The 20,941-nt window shown below is 29.0% G+C and overlaps 1 protein-coding gene across 1 annotated transcript in view; it reads left to right on the top strand.

Moving 5' to 3' along the window:
- Nucleotides 1-1,635: 1,635 nt before the first annotated feature.
- RnrL (Ribonucleoside diphosphate reductase large subunit) overlaps nucleotides 1,636-20,941 on the top strand; it is a 44,302-nt gene continuing 24,996 nt past the window's right edge. The window contains exons 1-6 of the mRNA XM_075368083.1: nucleotides 1,636-2,042; nucleotides 5,959-6,047; nucleotides 11,445-11,622; nucleotides 13,148-13,308; nucleotides 14,434-14,636; nucleotides 19,511-19,736. Of these exons, the coding sequence (XP_075224198.1) occupies nucleotides 1,976-2,042; nucleotides 5,959-6,047; nucleotides 11,445-11,622; nucleotides 13,148-13,308; nucleotides 14,434-14,636; nucleotides 19,511-19,736 (924 nt within the window). The 5' untranslated portion in view covers nucleotides 1,636-1,975. The remainder of the gene's footprint in view (nucleotides 2,043-5,958; nucleotides 6,048-11,444; nucleotides 11,623-13,147; nucleotides 13,309-14,433; nucleotides 14,637-19,510; nucleotides 19,737-20,941) is intronic.

Raw genomic sequence — 20,941 nt, 5'->3', positions numbered from 1 at the left:
TTTTGTTTTGTAATTTTATGTGGGCTGTTAATTTTTTGCTTCTTGGAATTGTTATCATAACAAATAACAGCAATCAATAACAGCATCATTAAGTTTTATAAAGTTTACATTTTAGTTTTTTATTTTGTTGAAATGTTCATTTTTTAGATAACTTGGCTTCAGTATTTTAGCTGATTATTTAATTGGCGATATCATTAAAAATAATGATAATAATTAGAAATTGGACTGAAAAAAAATTAAAGTGTTACCTGTAGAATAAAACTAAACTTTCAATATAGTTCCTATTCTCAAACATTTTTTTTGTAAAAATTACTATGTAGTTTTTAGTAATTTTTTATCACTTTTAGTTTTGTTGTCTTATATTTTTTTTAAAATAAAGTGAAGAGTGGATAAAAAGTGTGTGTAAATCTATTAAATTACTAAATGAATATCATCATGCTTGTTTCTTATGTCCATGTACTAACTACTAAATCCTCATACCTGTTTTTTAAAAATGAAACCTTGTAAGCTTTTTTTCAGTTATTATTTAATTTGATTAAAAACTAATAATTATGTATGAGGACATTTTGTTAAAGCATACTTTTCTTAAAAACAATTTCATTAAAAAATGTAGTCAAATTATTTGTAAAAAAAAATTGTTTTTCTCTCACATAAAATTCCATTTTTGGCACTTATTGGGTTTTAGAAGTAAATCATTGATAACTGAATTTGTAATTGCAGTACTTCTTTGGTGCTTCAGCATGTATTTTCAAACATGTTGAAATGTGTTCAGCATGCTTGGAGGCAAATGAGGATATACTGAGCATTTCCTGTAAATAAAAATTCATTGCATTAAGTATTTTTACTATTTCTATCACTGTTATTTGATTACAATAAATTAAATGTTTATAAAATTAGTGCACAGTTTCATTTTGGACATTCAATTATTAAACATTCATTTATGAAATAAAAATTTGTTTTTATTTTTAAAAAAAATCTACCATTTATTCCAAATTTTTGGGAGTGTCATTTCTCATGTAAGACTTTTCTAAAAAAATTATTATTTTAACCTGTCAGATAAATAATTATTGTTAATACTGCATTAGGATTACAATAAAAAACCTCAGATCTGTGTCATACGATTACTCACTTCTTTTATTAGTAGACATGCGATTGCGACTTTTATTTGGAGATTCTGCTTTAAAAACAATTTTTTTTTTAATTGCTTCGAAAAAAAAAAAAATAGTAGAAAGTAAGTTTAAAGCAAACCGCGCAAAGGATTGCGTGCAATGTGCTTAGCTTTTGGAATAATGGCTTATCTTAGGTGGTTATGTTTAGTTATTTCAGCCAATTTTGTTTATGCAATATTAGACAATATATTATAATAGATATTTTGTTGAGCTAATAAAAAATTTTAAATAAAATTTTGAGTCGTAATTAATCTCTGTTTCCTAAGTAAGAAAAGTAAATTACATCAGTTAGTACGATTTTTAATCAGATAATACAGCTTAATAAGCAACAAAGGTATTTTAAAGATTTTTTTAAAACAGAACTTAACAAATGCTGTGGAATGTTAGAAAATCTATTTTTAACAATCTACTGATTTTTTTATTTACGCTAAAATGTAATCCGTTGTAGACAGGGATTATATAATTTATCCAAGATAAAAATCTTTTGCGATGGAACAGGATGTTGTAGTTTTAATTTTTAATTAAATTTTATATTCTATTATATTATCGATAACTGAACAGTTTTCAAATATATATTTGAAATTTTTATTTGAAAACTGTTATTGAAGAAGGAAATAACCTGGTCGATTGGTTTGCCGCCTTTATAGCATGGAACGTGTTAATCTTGAGCGTTAGGTTTATAAGTATCTGAAAGGTGTCTCTGAATTGAATTAGGTCTTCTAATTTCCAAAATATTCTTGTAAAAAATTTTCAGATTGTTTAAATAATACTTTTATTATAACCTGACACTTTAAAATTTCTTAAAAATGGTTGTAGGCCCAAAAAGTAATGAAGAAAAGCCGAAGGGACGAAAGTTATTTGTTCATAAAAGAGGTATGTTGGTGTTAGTTTAGTTTAGTTATAGAGAAACTGTTCAGTTTTAATATAGGTTATTATTTTTTTTTTTTACGTTAAATTATATTGCCTAAACACTTTAGACAATTGCAATCTTATTGCCTACAAGTTATTACCAGCACCAGGTGTCCTGACAAATTAATGAGCATAATTAGTAATACATCTCCCTCCAAATTTTTGTACATGATTTAAATGTAAATTGTAGTTAAATAAAAATAACAGGATAAGTTTTAATTAATAATATTTTTAGATCAATGAATTAAGCTGGTTACTACTGTTTCTTTTGATTGTGCAGGGTCTGTTATTGGTGTGGAAACTAATAATCTATATTTTTGTATTTATATTAACATTCTTTTAGTAATTAAAGATTAACTGCAGAATGCTGAGCATTAAAAAAATCCCCTTATAGAACGGAGGAAACTGCAGCATCGATAAAGTATTGTGTAGTGTCAGAACCATTACTAATAAAAAGGGTGGGTACTTAAAGAACAATAGTCGCACAAAAAGCATATTTTGTATAATGTAGGTGAAAATTTGACTTGTCCAGATTGTGATATACAGCTTTATTTAACCATGCATTATGTAAATGATGGAAAATAAAATGTAATTTTATTAGGAACATTGTAGAATAGTATTAAATTGGTTAGCTTAGAAGGAGTAATCTTTGAGGTGTTTAAACTTAAAATCTGCAAAGAAAACGCTTTGTAGAAAGAAGCCACATGTGAAAGGAAGGAAAGGAGTAGAGGATGCGAAAGAAAGTGGTTATTAAATTTCAATGTGCGTTCAAAATGGATGAAAAAAAGAATAACCATGATACCTTAATAAACATATGTATACCTGGTGTTGACAGTTAACTACAAAATTATATCAAAATGTATGTATGATCGGAATCCCTTTTAAACCATTGTTAACAGAATCAAACCAGAAGTTTTGTATCTACAGTTCATATTGTAAGAGCTGAAAATATTTTACAGAACTATTATCTGAGAATCTTAAGTTACATGTCTTTACAAAGATTGGATTTAAATTGACTATTGAATGTTATATTTATTTAACAATACAGAATGTTTATGAGTTTGAAAGGAAATACAAAACGGGGAGCTTGAAAATTTAGTAACTGGGTCAATCCATTTGAAGTGTCTCAATAAAACATAGTTGGTTGCTTGACCAATTAAAAAAAAATTGAAACTTACACACTTGTTTCCTACATGTTTCAGGATCTTAAAACTATTTTTTAATTTAAGCAGTTTACCTGTGGCATTTTTGTTGTGGTGCACTTACCTATTTTTGTGATTATAAAGATTTACAGTAAAAATCATAACTAAAAAAACTATTGGTTCTGGAAGGATGAAACAAAAAGCAATTTAATCGTATTTTCTCAAGAAAAAAATTGGCCCAGTGGTTTATTTACATATATCTCTTTTTATGAGAAAATTACCAATAAAGTTGAACGTGAAAAACTGTGAAATTTCACAGTTTTTCACTTTTTGGTAATTTTTTTCAAGAGGCAGGGATGGCATACGTAGTTTGAATTATTTTTTTTAATATGAAGGTGTATGTTAGTAGTTTTACCATAAATTATATTAATGATGATATACTTGCCCCTAAATTTTTATGAATTTTTGAAAACTAATTTTTTTTAAAATTCAGATTTTGGTTTCATATAACTCTGATGGGCTGGTGATAAAAATCCCAGATTTGTACAACTTGCAGTGTTTTTGTAGATGTACATGGTAAATAAAAAAGCTGTGTATTGTACTAATAAAAAAGTTATAACCTCTCAAAAATCATAAAAAACTTCTTGACAGCGATACCATTTTGACTTGCTAAATAAGTGCTCCAAGGGATTTCTAGTTTTCTTTGCACTGTATATTTTTTTAAAAATATTTTTATATTTAGCCCCTATGTTGTCGAAGTTGACGTTTTCAATATTTAAAAAATTATTAATGATACCTTAACCAATACCAGTAACCTAATACAATTTTGATTCAAAAAGCCTTGTAAAACTTACCTGAGATTTCAATGAGTAGCTAACATCTTTTTTCAAGAATTCATTTTTATAATGGTTTATTTTTGTAAACGCTATCAAAGAAAAAATAAATTGTATCAAAATTTTACTTATTCAATGAAATAGCCTGTTTTTATAGCAATGAGATTTTATTATTTAGTTTGGTTAACCAACAGCTGTGATATCTCCTGAAATTGTGTGAGAACGACTCGTCACTGTAGTTAGTTCAGTGGTGTTAATTTTCTCAGGACTTTGCAAATCGTTACCTACACTTTGCTTTGTTGAGACTTTTGAAATGATGTACGTGGTTCAGCTGGGTGGAAAAAATGAACCTGCACATCGTCATTTTTGAGGCTACTATCTACCACTTAGAAAATTTTTACATTACTTTACTTTTTTACATTTACTTTTACTTTTGAAACAGTTAACACAAAAAGACTTTCAAGGAACTAAATTTAAATTTGGAAAAATGTGTTCTTTAAGAGCTTACTCTAATGTTATTTGTCTTAAGTTTTTCTTAACTTTTTTTATGAATTCTCAAAGAGTCACAACAGAACTGTGCATACAGGTGATCGAATTTTGACAAAAACATTTTGTTGTTGGTTGACAAAAATAAGTTGTTGGTTTTTCATCACTAAATTCACAAATTTTAATGAGTTCTTTTGGTACTGTATCACACACTCTTCATATAAATTCCTAAGGAACTTTGTTCTTTTATTGTTTTATGTGAAATTACTTGAAAATAACATAACAATTTAAGTGATTTTTAAAATTTGCAAATATAATATTATTAAGTAAAACTGATTTATTTAATAAACACTTCCAAATACAGGATGTAATTTGAGACACTCAGTAAAGGTGTGGAACAGGTCACTGATTAATGTCAGACTGACAAGTCTGAAATGATGCTACAAGCATAAATGAGTATGTTGCAACATGAATTTTCTTGACGCCTGGAAATGACTTCAAGTTCCTGTTATAACATGAACACTGCAGTTGAATGGTTCAAACAAGTTTATTTCAACTATAGTAATAAGTATAAAAATATTAAAGTACCAAGACAACAAGAAACCCCCTTGGAGTACTCATTTAGTGGGACAAAATGGTATCGCTTTTAACAGGTTTTTTTATGATTTTTGAGCGGTTATAACTTTTTTATTAGTACAACACACAAGAAACTTGTATTTGCCATAAACATCTACAAAAACATTGCAAGTTGTGCAAATTTGAGATTTTTATTACTAGCCCCATCAGAGAATTATTTGAAGCCAAAATTTGAATTAAAAAAAAAATTAGTTTTCAAAAATTCATTAAAATTTAGGGGTAACAGTGTCACCATTAATATTATTTTTGGTAAAACTACTAATATATACTACCTACATATAAAAAATAATTCAAACTGTGTTTGCCATCACTGTTTCTTGAAAAAATTACCAAAAGTGAAATTTCACTGTTTTTCTTGTTCAACTTCATTGGTAATTTTCTCATAAAAAGAAGAGAGAATCATAAATAAACCACTGAACCAGTCTTTTACCTTGAGAAAATGTGATTAAATTGCTTTTTGTTTCATCTTTGTAGGACCAATGGTTTTTTAATTATGATTTTTTCCGTAAACCCTTACAATCACAAAAATAGGTGTGTGCACCGTAACAAAAATGGCTGCCAAAGGTAAACTGCTTAAATAAAAGATTTAAAAAAAAATAGTTTGAAAGTCCTAAACAAGCGGGTAAGTTTCAATTTTTGTTTTTAATTCATCAAGCAACCACCTTTGGGTCATTTCAAGTGGATTGACCCAATTGCCTGTTTGAAGATGTGTATTTCAGCTAGTTTATTTAATTTACAAAAAATCTATTTGTATGATTATTCTATTTTCTGTTCTTTTTTTAGGAGGAAGAACAGAAGAAGTACATTTTGATAAAATTACTACACGAATTGAAAAATTATGTTATGGTCTTAATAATGATTTTGTTGATCCAGTAAGTATTTTCATTTTTAGCAATTTAACTTATCTATTTTGTATTTGAAGTGAATTTGGAATTTAACTTCCCACCTTCTAATATGAATTTATATAGTCCCAAGTTTCATATCACAATCTTCTTTCCATTATTTTATAAAAGTAGAAAGTGAAAGATTACAATCACTACTTCTATAAAAAGTAATTAAATTATGAGTATGACATCTGTAATTTAAAATTAATATAATTTTGCTATTCTTGTATGCCATGTTTTAATGCACTTGCAACAATAATTTATTCATTTATTTTATCCAAAAATCTTTGCATTTTTAAAAATTAGAGTTGTAATAGAAGCAAAAATAGGATGTTTTTAAATTGTTTACTGACTGGAAGTCTCAAAAACTGTGAATGCTTTATTTTACATAATTTAAGTATTATTGTTTGGAATCTTTTTTGGCTAATTATTGGGTCAAGTAAACCTGTGTGTTTATTCAGATGTTATGTATTTTAAGGCCAAAATTATTCTTCCTGTGTAAGATATTGTGTGAAATCCTATCCTCCTCATAATGTGCTTCATTGGTTTACTGTGTAAGTTTTTCAGATATTTGTTTTTCTTTTATTGATAATAGTCTTTATTTCTTCACATAATATAATATAGGTGATATTACGAATAATTTGTTTCTGAAAACAATTAGTACTCAAATTACAAAAAAAGCCAAGCAAACTGTCAGTACAGGTTACCATTGTTCTTATTTTCCTTCTTTCTTTATTTCTTTTAATTCTTTACATTTTATAATTTTCCTGAGTGTTTTAAGCCATTGTTCATCCCAGTAGATCAGTTAGGTCTTGAGTAGGTGTGTATTGATTCTCTGAGTGTTTTAAGTCATTGCCTTTCCCATTAGATTGATTAATTCTTGAGTTATTGAAATTTTTGTGTTTTCAGCATTTTCCTTACCATTTTCTAATAGAGGGAAGATTATCTTAACATCAGTGTTTACAAAAACACTACACAAATAGAAAGAACAGATAAAGGAAATTTTTAAAAAGTACAACTATATTGTATTCAGTGGAAATCAATTTTAAAATTAATTTTAACGTTTCGCTGAAGATCATTGTAGAAAATAAAGGATGTTATTATAATTTATAATTAAAAATATTAATATAAAAGAACATAAACCCATATATAAGTCATACTATTTTAAAGAGTGTTTTTGAGGATTAAATAAAGATCTGCTCTGTAAGTAGAGTTTAAATTGTATAGACTCATTTTTGAAACTTTAAAATTTATTTAAACTACAATTAGATTTTTTATGTTCTTGTAATAGAGAAACTCATTTAATAGAAGCATTAAGAATTTGTTCGACAGTTAATATTTTAAGTGTAGATCCTTTAAGAGTTATTAACACTTTTATGGAAGGCATATTTTCTTCTTTTTTTAATAGTAATTTTTATGATTGTGTACGAACTCCATGTACAGTTAGCTACATCCTTCATCCTTTTTCGTGTAGATAGAGTTGATAAATTTAATGAAAAGTCTTGTAAATAAATTAATGTAGAAAAAATCTGGAAAAGTTATATATATAACCTGGCTACCGAGGACTTTGTCCTTGTCAGACTACTATTAAACTAAAATGATTAAAGTCCTTAGTTTTAATAACTCCATCAGCTAGTATATTCCAATAAGAATAATACTATTTATTTGTTTAATGTTAACTATATTTGGGTTTGGTATACTATATTTTTGCTTTGCTTAGTGTATAAGCCTCCTAAGAGATAATTGAAAAAAAATTATTTCACTGTAAAATGTTGAGGTAAGGACTCATGATGACTGTTACCTCCCCATCCCAAAGAACCAATTACAACCAAAATTAATGACTATCAGTGACCCATATTCAAAGGTTTGTACAAAATTTCATGAAATCACTTCAGCCAGTTTGAAGATATTAAGCATAATAGTGACTGAAAAAAGCAAAAAAAAACTTGGCTTATTGTAACTCATCCTTGAAATAAATTGTTCACATATGAGAGCTATTTTTTTAAGTAAGGTCTGCTTTTTAATAAAAAAAATAACTAGTAAAGATATTGTCAGAAACTTTTTTTCACTCTTGCATGTCATATTTTTTTTAATTTAGTTTGTTTATTTAAACATTTGTCATAGCATTTTACTAAATTGTTTATGCCCATGTCATAGTAATCAGCTACCTTCGAAGACAACTGTTATTTTCATTTTTTAATTGGTGCCAAACCGCTGACTGCCGAGAAAGTCTTTCAGCTAGTGGAGCAGGTGGTAATTGCTTGGCACAAGTCTGTTCTGAATGGTGGATGATCCATTCATCCAAAAGATATGATTAACTCTAAAATTTGAGCATGCAGCAACAAAACTGCAAATGACAGTAGGCCAAGTTGCTTATTCTGTATGGCACGCCGAAGCTTTGGCAAGGTCTGATAGTATGTAGCTGAGTTTATTGTTGTCCCTTTGGGCATAAAATCAACTAACAGGACATAATGCTATTACAAAACATTATTGCACATGCTATTACAAGACACAGTTGCCATAATCTTGCATGATGACATTGTCTGTTTGGCTTTCACTTTGACTGGAGATGTTGTTTGTCCCTATTCCGACTGCTGCTTTGATGCTGGGGGTGATGTTAAGAGCCCATGTCTTGTCCCCTGTGACAGTGTGGTCCAAAAAGTTCATCTCCTTCCTCACTGTATCGAGTCAAAAATGTTAAAGCATTCTTTTTTGGTGTTCTTCAAAAAGCATCTGGGAACCCATGTGAACACTGTTTTTTTAAGTGCAAGATATCAAAAACCATTTTGTAAAGCACTGACCTTGAAACTTGTGGGAATGTCAATGACAGTGGAAATAGTGAATCGCCAGTCTTTATGAATTTTTGCGTCAACTTTGCGCACCAAATCGTCTGTGATTACAGAAGCTCGGCCCAATATCGGTTCATCATGGACATTTTCCCACCCGTCCTTCAACAGTCTTACCCATTTACGCACTTTGCTATCACTCATTGAATTAAGCCCATAAACCTCACATATCTGGTGATGAGTGTTCACTGCTGACACATTCCTTGCAGTCAAAAAAATCAAATCTCAGATCACATTTCACAATCAGTGGGCCACTTAATTATTTGAAACATTTTAGTTTTACAATATAAACTATGTACAGTAATACTAAGACTACAAATATGGTGTCTGCATGTGGGTAAGGCTTGCCAGAAGCCGGTGCAAATGCGCATTTTGACAGCTGCACAGAATTTGCATAGCTGTAGCCAATTGGACCTTACATAAAAAATGCTCTCGTACATACTAAGTAATCTCAAAGTGACAAACTAATGAATTGCAATCTTTTAATTTGTACAAGAATGTGAGTTTGACTCTAGAAATAGCAAAAATGAAAAATGGTTTTCTATCTTGTATATCTGTATCTTCCTGCCCTTTATGTCCAGTTGCGACAAAAATTAAATGACTTCTATACCCATTATATAAAAATCATCATTCCAGATTTCATCCAGTACAGAGACATCAAGTAAAAATCAGCTCAACATATGTACATAATCCTTCAGGAATTTTTCAATGCTGAAATTGTGTTTTTTTTTTTTGTTAGAAGGGAGGTTGTGAAACATCAAGAACTGCAAAAACTCCAACATGTAAAGTTGACCTGATAAGTATACTTTTCTCTTATGTAGTATACTGTATAGCTAGCTACATATATATATATATTTTTTTTTTTTGTTAAAGAATATTAAGAGTTTGCAATATTATATTTTTTACTAATACAATTTATTTACTCTTAACTTACTACTTACAAAGCAAGAAATTTGTGTCACAAATAATTTGATTCTATAATGGAATTAATAGAGTTACTAATATAGATTATACAAAAGTAAGATGTCAGTATTGTAGTGAAATTAAAATTACAAGTTCTTTAAAAAATTCTGCTTCCTTAAAATTATTTTGAAATTCTATAAAGGTTCTTTTTTTTTAAATATCTACTAATGCAGAAACTAATTGTTATGTGAAGTAATGTATATAATAGACTATACAGCCATAAGTTAATATGAAAATAACACCCAGCCAACATTCAAACCCAGAAAAAATATGCTGTCAGTTTACAGGATTAGTATTGTGGCATTAAGCCATCACATGTAATTAAAACCTGCAATTAATGCTTATTGTATAGGGTCTATAAAAAAGAATATTGGAGTTGTAAAGCTATTTAATATCTCATAACTTTCATTTACAGTAATGAATCACAAATAAAATGAAAGAGTAACTTTTTCCCTTCATGTTCAGTGAGAACACCTTTTATTATGTGGCACATATCAAACTCATAGCAGAGTTTGTTTCGTACCAGGGTGTCTAGTGTAATGGAGTGTTAGCTCCTTCAGTCCTGAATCTCAAATTGGGTAATCAATGGCCAAGGCACAAGATCCTTTGTGACTCCAAAGGAGAAAGTCACATGAGGTCCACTGCAAACAAGCTGTCTCATCACCAATCTCATGTAGAGTTACACCAGTTAGTTGGTACATCATGTTACTAAATAAAATTCTCTGATTCATCTTGTATTTCAGGAAAGAGCTTCTTATGTAGAATATTCAAATAAAGCAGCTTAAATTTAATTTTTATAGTTCCTTTTGCATTTTGAGAGTAATGTGGATTTTCTGAGTCCCAGATTGGACATTGTGTATGTTAGCTTTTTTATTAAGATGAAATGTTGACTTATCACAAACACAATAGGATAAAGAAAGACCTCACTGTTAGGGTGCAATATTTAGTTTGAGAAGTCGCTGCACACAGCATAGTCTTAACAGGTGTAAATGGTATAGACCTGTACATTAGCGTTTCCTTAAAACATTCCACACTTTCATCACTGGTGTTGCTAGTTCACAGCTTGCCTTCCTAACAGTCCTTTCAGGAGTATACAGGAATGACTGTCTGACACATTCAACAATTCCTTCAGACTGCCGTGGTCATCCTGTACACATCCATTTGTTTCAAACCAATTATGCTATCAATAAATTATTGTCACTTGGTGGATCAAAATTAAACTTTATATGGAACAATGCACATTGAACTGTAACTAAAAATTCAAATTTAGTAAGCAGCAACATGAACAGAAGGTTTTCTATTCAGCATTCACCATCTTCGCTACTGTTGTCAAAAGGAAAGATAAGTAATCAATTTATACAGCTATGTTGCAATTAAAACTGCCCTTTTTTCTTTGATTGTAGCCATAGATTAATATTGTACACCTCATCCAAGAGGTATTAAAACAAATTGAAACCCTGATATTCTTTTTTGTACTCTCAGTGTTATAGTATGCTATTATATAATATTTTTGTTGGCTTTTGTATAAAACTTCTTTTTTTGTGGTCTTTGTTTTTCATTTTATTATCATTTTTAGGCTGAAATAACTGTGAAAGTAATAAGCGGCCTTTATCCCGGTGTGACTACAGTTGAATTGGATAATCTTGCTGCTGAAACTGCTGCTACTTTGACTACCAAACATCCTGATTATGCGATTCTTGCTGCTCGTATTGCGGTGTCAAATTTGCATAAGGAAACTAAGAAGACCTTTTCAGGTTAGCTAGTAAAATTTTATATTTTTATGTCATAAAGCTCTATTAATTGATTTTTATTCTACTTAGTAGTAGAGAGGATGATTAAATGTTTTTATGTACAGAATAGTTGAAAAATAAGTTCCAGTTCTAATCTGATTAGTTATACTTGTAAAATTAACCTTTATAAATTTACATCTTGCCCTTTTTTCACCCCTACAAGAAAAAGTCACTGGTTGTGAGATCAGTGTTCAGATAGGCCACTCAGATGGACTACAAAGTTCCAGTTAACATGTGTGCTGCACCATTTACACATTATCTTGCAGCCTGGATGTTGAAGGATGTCTACTTCTACCATGTCTGCCACAGCTCAAATGGCCATCAGTTTTGCATGGCAGGTCTTAATGGTCTTAGTTTCTAAGACCATGAGTTTCATAAATGTTTTACTGTTGTAGAACTTGTACCATTGACTAACATACTAAACAGGAGGTAAGGTGAGCTTGCTCGTGCAATATCAATTATTTTGCCACAATCTCTGACTGAATGCTGTTGTTCACTTCTGGCTATAAGAAACTTAAGTAAGTATAGGAACAGAGTGATAAATAAGGAGTTTAAAGGTTAAATTACTGTGAATGGATTAAATTATATAAATATAAAAAGCAGCTGGAACCAATAAGGACTTGAATATAGAAAGTCTGCTATCAAATAGAGATCTAAGAATTAGAAAGAAATTTTTAAAAAATCTTCCTGGGAGTGTATCATCATTTTATGATATTTAAATATGGACAATAAAAAACAAAGAAAAGATAGAATGTGGTGTTACAGGAGGATGTGGAAATTAGGGGTAGGTTGATACAATTTAAAATTAAGATGTCTTAATGCAAACTGGTTAGAGAGAATTTAGTGAAAGAATTTTCCAGAGTTGAATTAGGTTGGTAGACTATATTAAAATGCCTATGTTCGTTTGAACATGGTAGTAGAAGCATGTAAAACTATAGAGGAAAACAAAGATTGGAATATATAAAAGGATAATTAAAAATATCAGATGTAGTAATAGATATGTTTGAGTTTAAAAAATTACAACAGAAATTAATGAAAAAACATCAAACCAGTCAAGTGATCGGTGACAAAAAAAAAAAAAAAAAAAAAAAAAAAAAATAGATTTGAATGAAAAAGTACCATAAGTATTTTTATTTAATCTGATAAAACATTACCTTGTGTATTCATTTGGAAGTTATGTATCAAATTAAGGATTATTTTATAATTTTATATCTATTTTATATATTTATAGGTAAAAGATTATCTTGATTACTTTTGTATTCAGTAGGAATTTGTTTATCAACTTAGGTTATTATATATATATATATATATATATATATAATCAGTTTTTGTGAAAAAATGAACTTTTATCGTGCTTCTAAAGAAGCATCTTACAACATGTTGAGTTTATATGTTAATTTAATTTATAATGAAAATTTTTTTTAATATATGTAACAAAATTAATTTTAGTAATTTGATTTTTAATAGATGTGAAATTTTTAATTTATAGATGTGATACACGATTTATATACTATGATAAATAATGTAACTGGTCAACCTATGCCTATGATCTCTGATTATCATTATAAAATAATTATGGAAAATGCTGATCAACTGAATTCGGCTATTATATATGATCGAGACTACCGCTACAACTACTTTGGTTTTAAGGTGTGTAAAATATTTGAATAATACTTTTTTTTATTCCTTACCTGCTATCATCCATTTCCCAGTTTACTTACCATACAGTAATGAAGATCAGACAGTTGACAATCCTTTGTCATAAGAGTTTAATGAATATAAAAAAAAAGTTTAGCATTTTTCTGTTTAGGTTCTTCAATTCTGGCAGAAACTGAATGCCACCTTCTAATTCCTCTCTAGTATAAACTTTTTAAGCCTTTTTTTTTATAATGTTATTATTAAAATTTGAATTATTTTATTGTTATTTAAGCAGGATCACTACCGTAGAAGAAGGTTGATGGAATTTTTTTTTATAATTTAATTTTGATTGATAAATAACCATGATTTAGTTTGCTTACATTAGCATGAGCCTAGTTCTTAAAGAGTTGTATATTGTTAATGCGCTAATCTTAGTATGCTAAATTAAAGTATAATATATATTTAGTGTTTACCTAACAAATTAAATAGTACAAGAATTTTGCAAGAAAATACAATATTGGGAGCAAGTACAATATAAATATTATTATAACTAAATAGCTTGCAACAGATAGTAAGGTTTGAACTAATAACAAATTGTGTGCTAAACTAAATCAGCAGACTAATTGGTTTTATTGGTTGTTCACAATAAAGTTTTTTCTCATCAATATCAAAGGTCTTGGACAAGATTGTAAATTACCCCTGTCAGTGGAAGTTCCTTTGGGAGTTGAGTCTCTTTCTCTTTGTTTTTATTTCCTTATCCTTTATTCTTCTTCCCTAGTTGAGTAGCATGGTTACTTTACGAGCTGCAGTCCTGACGCCATCGTCAGTATCATGCTCTTACCTTCTAATAATCACCTATTTTGTGTGGCTTAGTAAATGTACAACCTTCTTTTTTTTTGTGGAACTGTTCAAAAATTTTAATTTCCTATCGAGGGACTGTACGAAATGCAAAACTAATGAATTGGATCCTTGTAAAGCCAGGTTTTTTGTTTATCAAAATCAAATTAGTGAAAGTAAACTATTTTAAGAAAAGGTATTATTGTGATGTTTCTGTGATGCTTTTCTTTGTTAAAATAATTTACTTATTTGTTTGAAAAGAGAAACTGAAGTGTTTTTTTATTATTTTTTTGTTAATAGACTTTGGAGCGTTCATATTTACTGAGGATCAATGGTCGTGTTGTTGAACGTCCTCAACATATGTTAATGAGAGTTGCTGTGGGTATACATGGTGAAGATATCAGTGCAGCTATAGAGACTTATAATTTATTGTCAGAGCGATACTATACACAAGCTTCTCCTACACTTTTTAGTGCAGCAACTCCCAGGCCACAACTTTCCAGGTTCAGTAATTTACAAATTATTTTTTTGTGAACCTTTATATTCTTCTTAATCCAAGGATTCTTCTTAATCCTTGTTTCTTTTCTAATACTTTGATTAATTTGTACGTAATTGTTGCGTATTGTCCATCCCTCTTGACAGTCTTTTTTTCTCCTAAAAATGTTTTTGACATTTTATGGTTAATTCTTAATTTGAGTTGTCCAGTACGAATGGTTCAGCTGATGGTAAACAAAGACATAATGTATTGTCACGTGTTTGTGATTCGATCAGGATATTGTGAGATGACAATGGAAAATTTTTATATAATTACAATTTATTAGTTTAAGAACATAAATAAAACAAGATAAATTATTAATAACAATGACAATAAGAATAATAAACGACAAAAAAACAACAAATAATCATAGTAATCACAACCACATTATAATAATAATAATAACCAGCAGTGATTACTAGAGAATAGAGTTTAAAATAATCATCAGGATTTATTTACAGGTAGTTAAATATAATTCAGTCCATTGGCAAAAGACATTAGTATGACCACTTGTCTTAACACTTTTAATCACTAATGTCTTGTATTAACAACGATAGTACAATAGATAAGACAATTATAAAGTTCTTTTACTGTAAATACCTTTGCTGTTCACAAATAAAACTACCCAAACAATTTATGAAAGAAATTTAGTACATTATCTCTTCCATTTATAATCTTAAAAGTGACTCACTAAACCATTTCTTGTTTTCATGTACTGCAATTACTTGTTTCATCATCCTAAACACGTCAAACTTAATTCACTCCATCATTGACCTACTCGCATAATAACTCCTCTATCGTAGCACTTTCTCACAGACTCATCATAATGTCTCATTTAGACTGATTTCAACTGGTCTTTCCTGGAATATTTATACTCCTATCTATCTGCTGGACCGGACCCAACTCAAAGCATGAGAATGATCGTCTGCCCTCATACATTCCCATGAAATTCCAAATCTAGATCCGGTAACTCTTCTCAAGGAACATCTGTTTAGGTGTCAGTGGGCAGTATTACAAAAGACGATTGTTAAACGAACCTGCTTCCTTTATTGAAAGGGTTTCTTTTTGCCCCTTTCTGGATTCCTCCCATTATTGTATTTTCTACTACTTCTTAATTTCTAGGAATCTGTTATTCAGGTTCATTATACTAGTCTTGTTACAGTATCATATAGGGAGTCATTTTAGGTAGATTTCATAAGAAAACTATCTATTGTAATGGGTACCGTGATTCGACTTCTAGAAAATTTTGACTTATCTGCATTTCACATCCCACAGACCCTAGAACCACCGTCAGCTCAAAAGTATGTACATTCACTTTTAAATTGCTCCTTAAAAATAACTTTTCCCAAAATCTTGGTTGAGTTCCTTAACATCCAAAATCAGACCATAGGGGGTGGAAATGGGGTCGAAAAAACAAAATATCACTATAACTCTTAAGTAAATTATCCAATTTGTTTAAAGTTCCTACTATTCTTTGGATAAAGGCCTAAAACTTATTAAAGTAAAGTTTTTTGATTTCACCAACCATTGGTCCAGGGGGTGTAAAAAATAGGGTTTCTCCAAAACCCCATTTTTAATCCTCTAAACATTACCTAAAACTATTGTCTGAAACAAATTTTGATTTGACCAATCCTTACAGTAAGAGGTGACCAAAATGTTGCTGGAATTGTAAGAAGATGGGGCTTGTCATATGCTAAACATGTGAAACTTTTTTTCACATGCAACCATTGTCATATTGACTAAATTTGAAGTTTTTCTTAACTTTAAGGTGAAAATCTTTTTTTCCCCTACTTAGCACTGGTGAAATCTACCTCCACCTTTTGGGGTGCCACCCTGCAGATTGGTGTGTATATATAGCTTAGTGGTAAACTAACCAAGTCCATTTTATTTTAATTGTTTTTTTGTCAAAATTTAATGTAAATGAATGTATCTTTTAGTGGTAAAAGTGTCAAACTCCTATTTGTAACGATTTCAACTAACAGAGCTTTGTGAAATGACCAAATCCTGATAAACAAATCCTTTGGAAGGTAATCTTGACTAAAATTGCTGTACTGTAAAAAAAGTAAAATTGCACTTTTTACCACTAAGATGACAATATCTTTGCCAACTACATTACATTACTTGTAATTTAAATTTTCCACTCATTTCCTAACATTTTATTTTCTTATTTAGTAACCGTACTATTATCTTAAAATAAAAAGGTATATTATGTTTTTATTTATAAACTTCATTACATCTGTTGCATTCGATGCTGCTATTAGTGGAAGAGTTTGTTTTTAATACTTATAACTAGATTGTCACTACTGTTTCAATTAAAGTAAAATATATTAACAAACCTTCATCATTTCACTCAAAGGTATTTAGGTATTTATTTCATCAATTTAGCTAGAAGAAGATGCTTGCCTTTACAAGCTAACAAATGTTAACTTCTGTTTACTAGGATTACACTTATAAAAGTATAGCTACTATCACAGCTGTATTTTTATATCTGGATTCCTAGAAAACTGAAGTAAACATATGCTAGCTCATGAAAAGGTGTCTTTTTCTGTTTACTAGTAATGACTTCAGTTGGATCTTTTTTCATAAATTACAAGAAATAATTTATCATAAAATGACTATAATTGGATATAAGCTTGTTTGTTGCTTTAAGAATAAATAAATACATTATTAAACAAGGAAACCAAGTAGGAGTCAGTATTGTTCTATAAAGCAAAAGGTCCTAGGTTTTCATGTTTTATTTATTTAATTATTTCCAAAGTATCAAACAGGTTTATGTCTAGTTATAGTCACTTTATGATAAATTAATTTGTGTAATATATAAAAAAAAAAAAGATCTAACTGAAGTCATTTATTGTAAACACAGAAAAAAACAGTTACCTTTTTAAAAATACTTGTAAAAAGCAACAGTTACCTTTTTAAACGCTAACTTATGTTGACTGACGGCCTCTGTGATGCAAGTGGTAGTCTCTGTCTTTCATTCAGAGGTCCCGGGTTTGAATCCTGGTCAGGCATGAACAGGATTCTATTGATTCAAGAATTGGCCTATTCTAAAAATGATAATGTTTATTGATCGCAATTAATTTTACGCCTTCATTTGGCGTTACAATACGTTTTCCACCAAATAAATTTGCACAGATACAAACTACCTATTTACAATTTGTATGTACTGTTTCTTATCTTTGTTTCATTAAATAAAGGTACTTGTTGAATGAAGCGTCAAATGACATTTGTGTGTGTGTCTGAGTAAGGATCTAAAATTTACTTATTTGTGACCTCTATTGTGTAATTTTATGTCAAGTTGTCATTAGTTTCCCATACCATTAATAATTATACTACCAGGAAGAATCATTTTTGGATAATTGAATAATAGGCTAGCTGTACTTCTGGCTTTAACTGCAGGCAAAATTTATTCTTTTGCCTGTTGACAGTGCCTATTGAACATCCACTGTTCAGGTAAAACATCCTAACGTGTCTTGTCAACATTAAACAACAATCTCATGTCATGTCTACTACAACAAGTATGTGGATATTGAAAATTCCTTTTCTTCTCAAATGATATTTGAACAAAAGAATACATTTTTTACATAGTTAAAGATAAAAATGTGGCTAGCCTTCTGCCTACTATCCAACAATGTTCTTATTGTTAATATTATTAATAATGATGTGTGAAAAATTAACAAAAAATCATGGAATCACAGTCACAAAGAAGTACAATCTTGTAAATCCTTAACCAGGCTTACACAAATGACACTTGACAGGTCATGAAATGAGTACTGTCATTTAACAAAACACAAAAATAAGATACGGTACATACTAGTAATAAATTAGTAGATTCATATTTGTGCAACTTTATTTAGAGATGGTAATATGGTGATGCTGACTTATTTGATCAAATAAATAGATATTGCTTACTAGCCTCCTGCCTATCAACAGGAAAAAATGTATACAGGTACAGTTGAGATTATTCATTTTACAACAAAAGAACTATACCAATATTCCAGTTTTAATATCAATAGAAACCTTCTTGTCTTATATTGCAAAATATTATAAAATTGTTAATGTGAGAAATTTTCTGTCTCCATATTTGCCAGGTTCCAGTTATTATAGGGAAAATCAACATGAAATTATTTGTAAAATTTATGGGAACATAGAGATATATCCTGTTTTAACAATTCTGTTAAATCCAGGTTCATTTGTCAATAGTTGCTATTCTACTGTGGTTGCTTCTACTTGCAATTTTAGTATGTCAGTCAAAGAAGATTCATAAAGCTTAATTAAAAGATACTTTGAAATTCAGTGCTATTTAGCAAAACAGATCTGAACAGTCTGCCTTCATAAGCTGGCTTTTCAAACATATTTATATTGTTTAAATAATGGAAAAAATCCATGTTATATTTCCTTGTCTTATTTCATTATCTCATCTTTTGCAGTATATATGTTTAAAATAAAAACTGTGTTTAAAGATATAACATTAAGACACTGGAGTAGTAGGAATTCTTTTTTAATGGAATCAATACATTGACTCCAGAACAGACTGGATCAAAAAGGAGAATGAAACATTTTGCTGTATAATATTATTCGAGTTGCTTTATATTTCTTACATTTTGGTTCAGTTAAGTAATTTAGTATTTGGAAAAAGATTCAATATTGAGAAATTACAGATAATATTTATGTTATGCCTTGTAAAGCTTGTAGAATTAAAAGAAAAAATAATTATATTTATGAAATACTAAAGGTATTTCTATAAGTTTCAATTAAATAATTGAAACTTAGACTTTATGTTTAATGTTTTATGTTTTTTTTTTTTTTTTTTTTTAATTAAATTAAGTAATTTTTTTGCAGTTGTTTCTTAATAGCCATGAAAGAAGATAGCATAGAAGGTATTTATGATACATTGAAACAGTGTGCTTTGATCTCAAAATCTGCTGGTGGAATTGGTGTTCATGTGCACTGTATCCGTGTGACTGGTAGTTATATTGCTGGTACTAATGGTACATCAAATGGTATTGTTCCTATGCTTAGAGTATTTAATAATACTGCTAGATATGTTGATCAAGGTGGAAATAAGGTATGTAATTTTGTAACTGTCAAAATATTTTTTTCTTATAACTTTTGCATATTTTGTTGTTCAGTCATTTTTATTTTTCCATTACATTTAAAAGTTATTTTTTACTTTAAAAAATTGTATTTATATTATCTTATTACATGAGTTTATTCAAATTAATTTTAAAATGTTACTATTTATTATTTTTTTTAACTACTTTTGCAGAGATTGCATATAAATTTAACGGGGAATAAATCCAATTATAATGTTTTTCTAATTTAGAAAATAGAAATTGTAGAAATCATTTGTGAAAAATTTAGATTTTTTTACACTTAAAAAAATACGCCAAGAAAAAGTGTGAAAATATAACAAATGAACAATAAAATTTGAACATTACTGGCTTATGGAAATATAATTAGCAATTTGTAATTTTATTATTTTGAGATAAACAATGTGGTATATTTTTGTGTTTTTATTTAAGCATACATTACAAGCTTTTTCCTTTTAAGATGTATTTTTCATTGTTGGGTTTTAGTTTATAATTGTCAACTTTTAACATTTGTTTATTTACAATAAGTAAAGCATTTTTTGCCCAGGAAAAACACACATTATTTCCTAATACACATTATTATTCCTAAATATACATTATTTCTTAATGTATATATAGCAATCTGTTCAACTAGTGAACAATAAGCAACCCCCCCCCCCCCATGGTCCAATGAGGTGGGGATATGTATAAAACATGTAAATGAGGTGTAATCTTGTACAGACTCAGGCTGACCATTTCTGAGATGTATGGTTAATTAAACCCCAACTTCCAAAATACACTGTTATACATTGTCTAGTATTCAGATCCATATAAAAGCAACTTTTACTATGATTTGAACCTCAGAACCTTCAACTTAGAAAATCAGTGAAGACAAGTCAATCACTAGATCAACCTATTGGGCACAAATAAATAATAGATAAAATTATGTATTATCTTTATTATATATATATTTTAGTTTTGTTTAACCAAAATTTTTATTAAAAAAAATTTGTACTTATGAATTAAAAAATTTTGATGGTCCTTTTCTATTATTCAAACACCACTACATTTTGTACGTTTTTGTGATATCCAGCATTATTTAAGCATGCGTTATGTAAATGTTGAGTGCTTTTATTAGCTTTGCAAGCTACCTTTGTTTTATGAAATATTCTTTTTTATTCTCATACCTTGTTTAAGAGAA

Source organism: Lycorma delicatula, chromosome 6, assembly GCF_047948215.1.
Source record: "Lycorma delicatula isolate Av1 chromosome 6, ASM4794821v1, whole genome shotgun sequence".
NCBI classification, from domain to species: Eukaryota; Metazoa; Arthropoda; class Insecta; order Hemiptera; family Fulgoridae; genus Lycorma; species Lycorma delicatula.
Note: the sequence above shows the minus strand (reverse complement) of the source record. Positions and strands in the feature narration are given on the sequence as shown.